General features: G+C 36.0%; 1 protein-coding gene across 16 annotated transcripts in view; it reads left to right on the top strand.

The window, feature by feature from the left end:
• The window catches only part of MYO9A (myosin IXA), a 273318-nt gene that overhangs the window by 116957 nt on the left and 143234 nt on the right, over positions 1-13127 (top strand). For all 16 annotated transcript variants that reach the window (XM_087428635.1, XM_087428628.1, XM_014780883.2 and 13 more), the window contains 2 exons: positions 4833-4974; positions 11140-11335. In XM_087428635.1, coding sequence (XP_087284761.1) covers positions 4833-4974; positions 11140-11335 — 338 coding nt within the window. The remainder of the gene's footprint in view (positions 1-4832; positions 4975-11139; positions 11336-13127) is intronic.

Genomic DNA, 13127 nt, shown 5'->3' with positions numbered 1-13127 from the left:
TATTTGCCATCTCTTGTCAACACTGTTCAATATATCAAACTTCTAAGCTTCGGAAATAAAGCTTCATATAGCATCCTCCACAGTGTTCTCAGTGCTCTAATAAAGTGTTATTTATAGTTAAATTATCCTAAGAAATGGCAAATCTAGAATTAAAGAAACCAAAGTGATGGAGTTATGTAGGTTTTCTATGACTCTTTAAGTATTTAGAAATTGAGTTAGGTCACCTGATTCCCAGCTTAGTATTATACTCATTAAACTAGGATATAAAATATTGGGGATTTACTATCATAAGTAGGATGACCATACATCAGGTTTGCATGGGACAATCTGAAGTTTATGCCTGTTGTCCAGCTTAGTTATTAAAGGTGCCTACTTTTACTCTCAGAATATCCTGGTTTGTATGGTAAGTTATATGCTACATTATTAATATGCCATAAATACACACAATTGCTACATAGAAATATAAAGTAATATGGCAGAATGCAAAATATATTAGAAAGGAGACTTCTAACAGTTACATCTACCTTCTCTATCACTGGTCTGTTTCTGTTAATCTAAATGAATTAAAATGATGTTAACACAAAAAATATTTTAACTTTATGTCCAAAGTTGGGTAAAAGTTTCTTATATTGCTCTATATGCCCTGAAACATATATTATTGCTTATGAAATAGTAAGGTTAGTGGTTCTTAACTCTGCTTGCATATCTTACCTCTGGTGTATTTTATTCTGGAAAGCTTCAAAGATGATGTTGACACTCATTGTTGAGAACCATTGTGGTAGATAATGAAATGATAAGCAGTTCTTTTGTTTGAGTTATTTTATGGTAACAAAAAGAACAGAAAAGTTTAAGCAATTTGAGAAAAAGATCATATAGGTAGTCAGTGATGGACTAGAGATTCAGACCCTCCAGATATTTCTGACTAATAAACTTGTGCTTTGAAGTATTATTCTAGATTGCTTCCCTATAATACTTAGGCTGTAGAGTCAGAAGTTCAGGGTATATCCCATCTCTATTAAGTACCCTCAGCAGATCTGTTAGTATCCTTGGTCCTCAGGTTTCTTGCATGCAAAAAGGAAATGATGATGATAAATGATAGTACTGTCTGCTGTATATCTTAAGGTGGTTGTGAGCAGCAATTGAGATAGTGGATGTATAATTAAAACATGAATAGAGCAAAAGGGTCTTGTCTGGCCTGTCATTCTTTAAGAAAAATTTCATTGAGTGTACATCTTATTATACAAAGACTATATTTTTCTGGTCACTTGCTACTTCACATAGATACAAATGTTGCCCATTGCGGAGAATGTCACCTCTTTGCTGTTACCCAAAAGCTTCTGGGGTTAAGCCATGTGGCCAGAAATTACAGGGAGACAGATTTTGGCTCAACGTAAGGAAGAACTTACAAGTTGCTTCATAAAGTAATAAAATTTCCCATTATAGTAATTATTTTGCATCATCTGACAGGGTACTGTTGTAGGTAGGAGACTGGACTGAATAACCTCTTAATCGTCCCTTCAATTATACTTCTATATTTATTCCTCCATACAAATTTTAATCATAATGCTAGTTTCATCACTTTATGAGTCAGTCCTGTTGTTATTACCTCCCCTTGTAAATGGACCACCTTTGTCTCTATGCTTTAACATCACAGAAGATGCAAAGGCATGAAATATTTTCCCTCTGCCATGTACCTTTATAAAGAGAGGTTGAATAGAAATTAGTCACGTTTAAGAAGAGCTATTTTGGGAATCGCTTAGACTATTTTTTCTCTAAAAAATATTTTGTTCTATAAAGAATATGTAACATGAAGTATACCTTAGTGGTGTTCCTGCTTCATTCAGTGTGTTTGTAGTGCTTTAGATTGGTGGGTTTGAGGTCAGAAGTGTTGTTTAATCTTGTCTCTGCTATCTACTGGTTGTTTGACCTTGGACAAGTTATTTAAGCTAGATTCTAAAGGATGCCGTGTGGAATTTAGAAAGGAGAAATAGTGTAAGCAAAGTTAGGTATGAATAGGATATTAAGAGTGTTACCAGTCTTTCCTATGTTACTCAAAATGTGATATGCTGACAGTACTGGCAGCACCTTGAAGCTTGTTAGAAATGCAGAATCTCAAACTTCCACTCCAGACTTCTTGAATCAGAACCTGTATTTTAACAAACTGAAATTAAGATTAGGGCATTCAGAACAGCGTTTTGTCAGTCTTGCCTGCTCATAAGAATTCCCTGAGGAACTTATAAATAGTACTGATGTGTCATCAATTCAATAGAATCACAGGAGGGTGGGGTTCAAGCATTGGTCTTTTTGAAAGCTCCGGAGGTTCTTCTTATATGCATAGAAACACTAATTTAAGGCTACCCTTGCAGATAGCCTTTGCGGAACACTAGATGAAGAGCTTTTGAAATGAGCAATAATGTCTGATTTCCCTCTGCCGTGTACCTATAAAGAGAGGTTGAAAATGTTCTAAGCTCTTTTGCTTGATAATGTAGTATGTATCCATAAATGTTTGTTGAATGCAGGACATGTGAGCTTTCCTTTCCATCTTTCCTTGTTTGGAATAAAGACTGTTCTCATGTCTGTCCTCCTTCCTTTTAAAATTTCTTTTCTCCATTTAAAAGTAAGAGAAGAATAAATCACAAATTTTTCGATTACTCAGAGGATTAGAAGGTAATAGGCCCTTACCTAGAGACAATGAGGTGAGCATCCTTCCTGAAGAGAAGCATTCTGCTGTGGAGGAGTGAGGCATAAGTTTGCAGAGATTGGGTTGGTCTAGGCTTAAGAGCTTGGATTCCGTCTCTTTGCTTTGGTGACGGTAAATTTTTCTGAGTAGGGGAGGCACATGATTAAAGCACTATTGTAGGGAAATTTATTTTGATATTTTGGTGACTTGAAACAGGGTTAGATTAGAATCACTGAGGCTGTTATAGAGGCTGTTGCTGTACTGTCTGTTTGAAATTGTAAGAGTTATAATCCATTCTAGAATGGCTTTAGAGTTCTGGAATGGAGAGGAAAAGCTAGATGGTGAAGATGTTTTGAGGAAGGGATACTATTTGAATGCAAAAGCAGGCCTAGGAAAATGGCAGTGTTGGCAACATAAAAAAGTGGACAACAGGGGTCAGCCCGGTGGCACAGCGGTTAAGTTTGCTTGCTCCGCTTCAGCAGCCCGGGGTTTGCAAGTTCGGATCCCGGGCACGGACCTACGCACCGCTTATCAAGCCATGCTGTAGTGGCGTCCCATATAAAGTAGAGGGAGATGGGCAAGGGTGTTAGCCCAGGGCCAGTCTTCCTCAGCAAAAAGAGGAGGATTGGCAATGGAAGTTAGCTCAGGGCTAGTCTTCCTCACACACACACACACAAAAGTAGACAACGTTTATGTCATCCCTATAGGATGCCAGCTAGTGTTAGATGTTTTTATGGATAAAAATCCATAAAAACATTTTATGGATGAGGAAACCAGTTCTTAAAGAAGGTTACCTACCTTGCCCAAGGTCACAGATGGAACTGGTAATCTAAACTATGACTATCTGACACCAAAAGGCTATCCTCCTTCCTAATTCCAATACATACTACGGAATTAACCATTTTTGTTGTAATTTTGGAATCATTTTTACACTTTAGATCTCGTACAGCCTCTTTACAACCTCATGTCACATTATTTATTATTTCAGCTACTATTAAATGAAACTATTCTCTGAAAGATGACTTACTCTCTCCTTTTTCTGTCAGTGCTACTTCCTCTATTTGAAACTTCTCCCACCCTTTAACTTCTAGCTCATAATTGCCTCCTATATCTTCTGTGAACCTTTTTATTATTCCCAGTCACTAGTGATTTTTTTCACTTCTGTACTTTTATATTTCTGTATTTGCTATTACGTAATTACTTCTTAATAAATATTATTTCATTCCTGGATGTGAAATACTGATCAGTGAGTACAAACCCATTGATGTATATTTGAAATAATATTAGATATAATATAAAAATATATAGCAACTGGTATAGGTAAGGAAATTACTACCTAATTTATACATGAAGAAGTAGGAAAACAAAAAATGACTGGATTTAAAGGACCTGTCCGCATTGAGAGGTCATTCCCTTTTTGGAAGTTCTTCACCCTGTTGACCTTAAACACATAGATAGCTAGTTATTTCTCTGGCAAAAATGGGTTTATTTGGGATCAGCAAAGAATTGCAACTCAAGGTCTGCAACCATGGCAAGGTAAGTACGAGTCTCCCTCAACAAAGAGCAAAGAAACTCTTTTATAGAGGGAAGAGGAAATTGGGAAGGCTATTGTAAACAAAGAGCCCATTGGAGGAATTGAGAGCTGCATGTGTAGTAGCTTTTTATTGGCTAAGTTGTGACAGTCTCTCATTGCCTGATCCTCTTCCTGTTAGACTCTACAATCATCTAGAATGTGAGAGCTCTCCTTTTTGGCCTCTGGAATCCAATTTAATGAGGTTTCTGTTTATTAATTTTCACAACTCCAAACAACATGTGATTTAGTTTTTATTATCCTACAGGTTTTACAGTAGTACAGCACAATGCAACCAAAGCTAAATATCTAAAGGCTTGAGTTAATTTCTCTTCTGCTACTTGCATAGTGTGAGTTTAGGCAAATCACAACTTTTGATCCTTCATCCATAAAACAGGAAAACCAATTCTTGTCATACTCACCTTTTAGCTTGTTATGAGAATCAGATCAGATAATATAGGTGAAAACTTTGTAATTTGCTAAGTGTGTTAGATGGCATTGGAATTATAATGGATTTTTTTTAAAAGACTATATTAGCTGCTGCATCTTTCTTTAGTGTTTTTGTTTTTGTTTTTAATTCAGCTTTCCACAGGCTACAAATCAAACACTGCTAGACAAATTTAAGCATCAACATGAAGAGAATTCTTACATTGAATTTCCAGCTGTGATGGAGCCTGCTTTCATCATAAAGCATTACGCTGGGAAAGTAAAATATGGAATAAAGGTCAGTAAATTTCTCTTTGGATATGCCTCCAGGGCAGAGGTGTGTTCTTGAATATATTCACCATCCCTGTTAGACTACCCTCTTTGTAGTTTGTGGAGGCTCTTGATCAGTAATAGTTGGAGACATTTTACAAGGATACTACTAAAAATCAGATTCTACCTTGCAGTATTTTACTGTCTTAGGTGATGTTCCTGTTGGAACCTGATGCCAGTCCATTCTAATAGCCTTTTTAGATCTTAAAGGATAGCATCATTATGTCTTAAACCCACTAGTTCATCTACATAGTTTGTTGAATTTTTCTCTTCTCTGCATCCACGAGGCCTGACAGAAGCTTCATGTCTTCCTGCACCATTAGGTGTTTGTGAACTTGCACTCCTAATGAACATACTGAAACTCTTTAACTCCTGTGGAAGGGAATCTTCATAATTTTGTCCATTTCTTGTTTGTAATTGGTGAGTCCATTACCCTTCAACCACTTGATGTTTAAGCTTGTCATTTAAGACAGTTTCCCAGGCGAGGTGGTGACAATATTGAGAATAGTGGAGCAGTACGTTTTCTCCTGAGTCTTGAGATGAGTCAAAATTAAGATCACTCATTCATTCATCACTGATTCACTTATTCAGGAAGTGTTTATTAAACACGGAGCATGTGTCAGACCCTATGCTTGGTGTTTGGAATGATCTAGTGATAAATAGACAGACATGTTCCTGGCTCTCTATGTACATATACATACATATGTATATATATACATATACACATGTATACATATATGTGCATGTGTTTGTATAATATAGATAATTGGGGGTATGTGGTATAAATAAATGAGTGGATTCTATGAGAAAAAGTAGTGAAATAGTGGATTTTGAGTTTGTAGATCCATGAACACCTCTCTGAGAAAGTTAAATTTTGAGAGATTACCTGAAATAACATTTACTGGGTGAGGGGTTGAGATGATGAATATTCTAGGCTGTGAGATAGGAAAGACTTTAATATGTTAAAATAATTAAAAACAGGCCAGTGTTACTAGATTATAGTGAGCAAGGGAGCAAGTGGCATGGAATGAATTCAGAGAATGGACAGCAAGTTAATTCTTCAGGGCTTCTAGACCAAGTTAGAGGAGTTTGGTTTTTGTTGGAATTATTGCCAGGAGCCATGAAAAGATTTTATGCAGAGGATGTAAAAAATATGTGTTTTTAAAAGAGTGCTTTGATTACTTTGAAGAGAAGGAATAGCAGAGTGGAGAGTGGAAGCTGGGAGATCAATTAGGTAGCTTTTTAATACTTCAGGTGAAATGTTAAGGTAAACTGAATAACAGGGGTGACAGTAGAGACAGAGGGGATCTAGATGGTTATGAGATATATTTTGGAGGTATAATTAGTAGACCTTATTGATGGATTCTAAGTAAGTAGGTGACTTCTGGCTATAGCTGATGGGTGAATTTGAGGTGCTACATCCTGAGATGAAAAAGACAGGAAGGAACAGATTTTAGAATAAACATTAAGAATAACAGAGTGTAGAATGTTGGTTACCAGGGGCAGGAGGGTGGGGGAATTGAGGAGATGTTGGGCAAAGGATACAAATTTGCAATTAGAAGATGAGTAAGTTCTGGAGATCTAATGCACAGCATTGTGATTCTAGTTAACATTGTAATTATAGCATTGTCTTCAAAGTTGTTAACAAACCAGACCTTAAATGTTCTCACCACAAAAGAGAAATGATAATTATATGACTTGATGGACACGTATTAGCTAATGCTACAGTGGTAGTCATATTGCAATATATAAATATCAAATCAACATGTTGGGGGCTGGCCCATGGCGCAAGCGGTTAAGTGTGCGCACTCTGCGGTGGCGGCCCAGGATTTGCTGGTTCGGATCCCGGGCGTGCATGGACACACCACTTGGCAAGCCATGCTGTGGCGGCATCCCATGTAAAGTGGAGGAAGATGGGCACGGATGTTAGCCCACGGCCAGTCTTCCTCAGCAAAAAAAAAAAAAAAAAAAAAAGAGGATTGGCAGATGTTAGCACAGGACAGATCTTCCTCAAAAAAAAAAAATCAACATGTTGTTTACCTTAAACAATGTTAATGTCAGTTATATCTCAATTTAAAAAAAAGATTTAAAAAAATAAAGTTTAAAATAAAAACAAAAAACTTTGAGCTATCGAATCACATATAGTGAGATGCATAAAGTGTACAAATCTAAAGTGTACAGATTTCTTTCATGCCCCTTCCCAGCTCATTCTTCCCCATCCAGAGGTAACCACTATCCTAATTTTTTATCCTTAGTCTTACTTGTTATTAAATTTCAGATAAATGGAATCATACAATATATACAGTTGTATCTGTGATTATTCATCCATATTATCATGTAGGTTGAAAGTAAAAGGATGGGAAAAAGATATACCATGCAAACCCTCACTAAAATAAAGAAAGCTGGTGTAATTACATTATTATCAAAGTAGACTTTAAGGCAAGAAGTATTGTTAGAGATAAAGAGGCACATTTCATAACAATAAAAGGGATCAGTTCAACAGGAAGACATAATCATCAAAAGTTATATGTACCTACTAACTTCAGTTCAATATATATACAGCAAAAAGAGAGCAAAGTCCATCATCGTAGTTGTAGGTTTTAATACATATCTCTCAGTAACTAACAGAATAAGCAGACACAAAATCAATAAAAACAGAAAAATCGAACAGCATTATTAAACAGCTGACCTAATTGGTATATCATAAAGATAACTAGATAGTCTTTGGGTATTAAGAAATTAAGTAAAATTCTTCTATTGCAACCCATGAGTCAAAAAAGAAATCACAATTAAAATGACAATATTTTAAACTGAACATTAATGAAAACACAGTGTATCAAAGTATGTAGGATGCATTTAAACAATGACTTATAACTTTAAATGCATATGTTATAAAGGAAGAATGGTTGGAAGGTAATTATCTAAGCTTCCATGTCAAGAAACTAGGAAAATAACAACAAATTAAACCCCAGAAAATTAGAAGAAGGAAATAATATAGGGAAGTCCAGAAATGAACGCAATAAAAAGCAAAGATACGATAGAGAAATTAACAAAGCCAAAAGTTAAGTTCCTTGAATACATAACAGAAAATAAGGTAAGTAAAAGGTAATGGAAAATAACTAATGATAGGAAAAAAGAGATTCACACATTATGGATATCAGGAATGAAAAAGGGGACTTAACTGCATACCCTACAGATATTAAAAGGATATGAACATATTTTGCCAATAAATTTGACAACATAGATAAAGTGGAAAATTCCATGAAAAACACAGATTACCAAAACTGACACTAGAAAATATAGGATAACCTGAAAATCTTATGTCTGTTAAATAATTTAAATCAGTAGTTTAAAACTTCTCCTCAAAGAAAATTCCAGGCCCACCTGGTTTTTCTGGTGAATGCTTCCAAACATTTAAGTAATACTAGTCTTATGCATTCTCATTCAAGTTTGAGATTCTTTTAAAATGTGTAAATGGATCTCAGATATAATAAGAAAGATCTGATTTGGGCCTCATCATATAGATAGTGTTTAAAGCCAGAATTATGGTTGAGATCACCTGATGTAAGGTGATTGAGTGAAAAATATTTAAGTACACAAGATAAAACCATAAGAATTTCCAATATGGAACCAGCAGTAAGGATTAAGAAGGAGCAGCACAAGAGGTAAGTAGTAAATCACAAAACGTATTGTTATAGAACCCAAGAGAAAAGAGTTTCAGGAGGAATGATGTGATTTGTTAATGACATGTACTTTAGAAATCTAGAAATATGAAGACAGGTGAGAGCATTACATTTGGAAAACGAAGGTCTCTCTCAACATTTGACAGTCATCATGGAAAAGAATTCTGGAATTTTAGGTTGTATACTGTAGTTATTAATAGGATGGGATGGTCTTTGGAGTAGGACAGACCGGTGTTTCAGTTCCTGCCCCACTACTTTGGGAAGCTTCTTTACCGGTCTGTTTACTTATCAGTAAAGTATGATTTATAATTGGTTCTACTTTATTTAGAATTGAGTAAGTCATGTATAGTGCTTAACTTAGTGCCTGCCATCTTGTCTGCCCTTGGAAGGTATTAGTTGGTCGTGGTAGTGGTGGTGATGGTAGTGACAATTTGGATTTGAATATTCTTACTCAGTTTTACTAACTTTTATGATACATACTTTTGCTCAAAGGGTATTTAGGGATAAACCAAGGACCAAGACTTCTGGCTTGTTTCCCTTTTCCCCCGTTCTCAGGAGAACAAAGATGAATTAGGAAAGGAAAGCCCTAAAGGCAATAGGACGAAGCCAAGCTGTCTCCTGGAAACGAGGGTAGATGATGTCATACTAGTCACGCTCCTCATAGAATTCTGAGTTAGAGCTGTTCTGTGACGCTGCACCAACTTGGAGTGATTTACTCACCAAGTTGTAATCCTTCCCTCTTGGTGTGATTGTAGCCAAATGCCTAGACTATGTGTATCAGTGTGGGACCTTCTTCCAGGAGTGTAAAATTCTTGCCCTGTCTGTCCTTCTATGGTGTATTTTAACCTATTTTCTTGGGTTCTGTACCTTCAAACACCCATTGGCAGCTGGTTTTTACTGAGTATTTACAGTCCTTAGGTAATATCCAGCTTTAAAAATCTGTATGCTGGAGCTGGCCCGGTAGCGCAGTGGTTAAGTTCGTGCGCTCTGCTTCGGCGGTCTGGGGTTCACGGGTTTCGATCCCAGGCGCGGACCTACACACTGCTCATCAAGCTGTGCTGTGTAGGCGTCCCACATACAAAAAAAGAAAGAGGAAGATTGGCACAGATGTTAGCTCAGGGACAATCTTCCTCAAGCAAAAAGAGGAAGATTGGCAACAGATGTTAGCTCAGGGACAATCTTCCTCACCAAAAAAAAAATCTGTATGCTGGTGATAACCAAATGTATTTTTTGAAATCTCTATAGGACTCCAGACACATATATCCGTCTGCCTACTTGATGTCTGTATGCAGACATAGTATAGTGGTTTTGAGTGGCTGTGTTTGAACATCTGTTCTTCCACTTATTGTGTGATAGGGGCCAAGATAGTTAACCTCTCTGTGACACAGTTTCCTCATCTATAAATAGGAATAATATCATCTACATCGAGTTGCTAGGAGGATGAAATGAGCTTAAATGAGACAACACATGTAAAATGCTTAGAAGAGTGCCACACACATAGTAACCTCTCAATAAATGTTGCTTGCTATTATCATTATCCTCATCGTCTCAAACTTCACTTGGACAAAACTGGTCTCTTGATCCTCATTTCCTGTCCTCTTCTCTTTTCTCTAGTCTTCACCATATCAGTATATGGCACCTCCATCCACCTAGTTACTCAAACCCAAAATATGGGCATTAATCTAATTCCCTCCTTCTCTCACCATGCTCTAATCCACCAGCAAGTCCTTCGGCCTTACCTCTAAAACATATCCCAAATATGATCATTATTTTCCCTTTCCATATTACCACCGACACAGTCCAAGTCACTGTCAGCTCTTATCTGGAATATTGTAATAGCTGGTCTCCCTTTTTCCATTCTTTGCACAGTTCATTCCCTCTGCAGCAACCAGTGGTGTTTACAAAACACCAGTTAGTTCATGTCATTACCCTTCCAGTGGCTTTCCTTTACACTTAAATAAAATTCAAACTCCTAACTCTGGCTTACATAGCCTATTTATTTGCCTCGTCTTCTGCCACTCTTACCCTTGCCCAGAATGCTACAGCCCCTGGTCTTATTGCTTCTCTCCTAACTTGTCCAACTCATCACCACCTATAGTTAGTAGGTATTCCCTTTGATTAGAATGCTGTGCCTGGTCTTCTCATATCTGGCTCCTTTTTGTTATTGGACTCTCTTGTCATTTTATGTGATACCCCTTCAGAGAGGCTCTCCTTGACCAGTGTTTAAGAAGCTGCAACAAAATTGTGGAGTATTCATTCTAATTCAAATGTATTATAGAATTCAGTAGTTTTAGGGTTGGATGGGACTTTATGGAAGATGTCTGGTCCAGTTAGCCTAGAACAGAAATCACTTCTATAGTCCTTAGTCAACCAGTGTTCAAACATGTCACCCATTATCTTCTTGGTTTAATAATTTTTTCAAAAATAACACTGGTACTTTTTTCATGTAGGATTTCCGGGAAAAAAATACAGATCATATGCGCCCTGACATTGTAGCTCTTCTGAGAAGTAGCAAGAATGCATTTATCTCTGGGATGATTGGAATTGATCCCGTAGCTGTTTTCCGATGGGCAGTTCTCCGAGCTTTTTTCAGAGCCATGGTTGCTTTCAGGGAAGCTGGGAAAAGACACAGTCAGAGAAAAACTGGTAAGCAGTAGATATTAGTGTTCTACCATGCTTCATCTTTTAATTTTTTACCTGTCCAAGGAGTAGACATAACTTTATTCTGTACTGTTTTCTTACCATACCCTAATATATGTTTCAGATCTAAAGAGTGAACTTTACATGATTGAGTTAAGTGGATATATGGTGTATGGGTATACATATGTTTTGGTACATTTTTATTAACAAATACTGATAGGAATAATGAGTGTAGAGCACCTAGTATTTAGTAGGCACTCAGTAAGACATTGGTATGATTTTTAAGCAAAGAGTGAAATGATAATTATCATTTAATTATATGGAATTTATCATTGATACTTTTCTCTATTTTCTTCTTATGCCATAGTTTTTACTACAAATGAAACATAATTTAATGTGGAAGCATAAATCGAGAGACAGAAAAATGAGGGTGGAGATAGTGTAGGATAGTGGAGATAACCTGGCTTCAGTAATCAATCAAGTGTTTTCTCTTGACTGATTTTGCCACCATTAGCAGTTTTTCTTGGAGTGTTAATACTGCTTTCAAAATTATGAGGGTAAAATCAGATAATACATGTAAAGTATCTGTTTATGAAGTGTTAATTTTATTTTCCTTTTACCCTTAACTCACTTCATTGGGTTTCACTTTGAAATTTAGAAATAGAGCAGGATACTTTTTCTTTATGCCTCCCCTTAGATCATAAAATATCCCATTTCACATTTTGTGGGAGGGCATCTTCATAAGCACTTGTTAACCTACTAGAAACCACACTGTTGCTTGCTGTAGCTCTAGCCTTAAATAGACCATTGCTGCATAGTGAGGATTTTCTAATATACGTGTAGTCGTTTAAAATAAAATTTCTGCCCAGAGAAGCTTCAGTAGAAGTGTGCTAGGACACACCTGGCTTTCAGGACTGCTAGATTTACTTATATGGCTTTTTGGCATGTGCAATAGCAGTAAAACTTTAAATTCAGCTTGTATATATTTCAAATGAATAAATATATTTGCAAGATAGTATTTATAAAATGAGAGGCAAAAACTAATTGAACTTGGAAATATTTTTCAGATTATAATGTATGCAAACTGGTCTTTGTAGATAGGGAGAATTGTAGTTTTTGGAAAATAAAAGAAATATCTTAAACCTGCTTTGCCTTTTACAAAGTTATTTCTAAGAGTCTATCTTTGCAAAAAGCTTTAGGAAAAGTTTTTCTTTTAAGATAGGTTCTTATTTATTACAGTGGACTTATAAATTTTGAAAATTAAGTATCCTGCTAAGATTTTGTATTTACTATTAAATATATTGTCTTCTGTAATGGTTATTCACATTGTCTATATGCTCCTTTGGTATTTAAAATATTATTTGTGAAAGCTGGTTGTATGTATATTATTATCAAATTGTACAAAGATATACAATCTTATTAATGATCAGCAAACTGAACCTTTATTATCTCTACTTTGATAATTTCTAGATTCTTTTTGTTTTCTAATCTAGTTTTTCCTTCTGGCCAACATAGAGCTTCCATATAATAAACTCTTTGTGAAAACTCTTTTATTCTGGGATAGAACATGCATACAGAAAAGTGTGGAAAATGAAAATGTATAGCTCAGAGAATCATCACAAAGTGAGACACCCCTGGAACCATCACCTAGGTTAAGAAATAAAATATTACCAACACCCTAGAAGTTCCCCTTGGACAGACTTTTTAAATTTCACTTTTTATCAAGGAAAAGAAAAACTATAATTCATTTGCATTTCGAAGCAATGACTGAGCAAATTTGTTACAGAGAATAATTATA

The sequence above is a fragment of the Ceratotherium simum genome, chromosome 3 (assembly GCF_057802395.1).
Source record: "Ceratotherium simum simum isolate JZ-2026a chromosome 3, ASM5780239v1, whole genome shotgun sequence".
Classification (NCBI taxonomy): Eukaryota; Metazoa; Chordata; class Mammalia; order Perissodactyla; family Rhinocerotidae; genus Ceratotherium; species Ceratotherium simum.
Note: the sequence above shows the minus strand (reverse complement) of the source record. Positions and strands in the feature narration are given on the sequence as shown.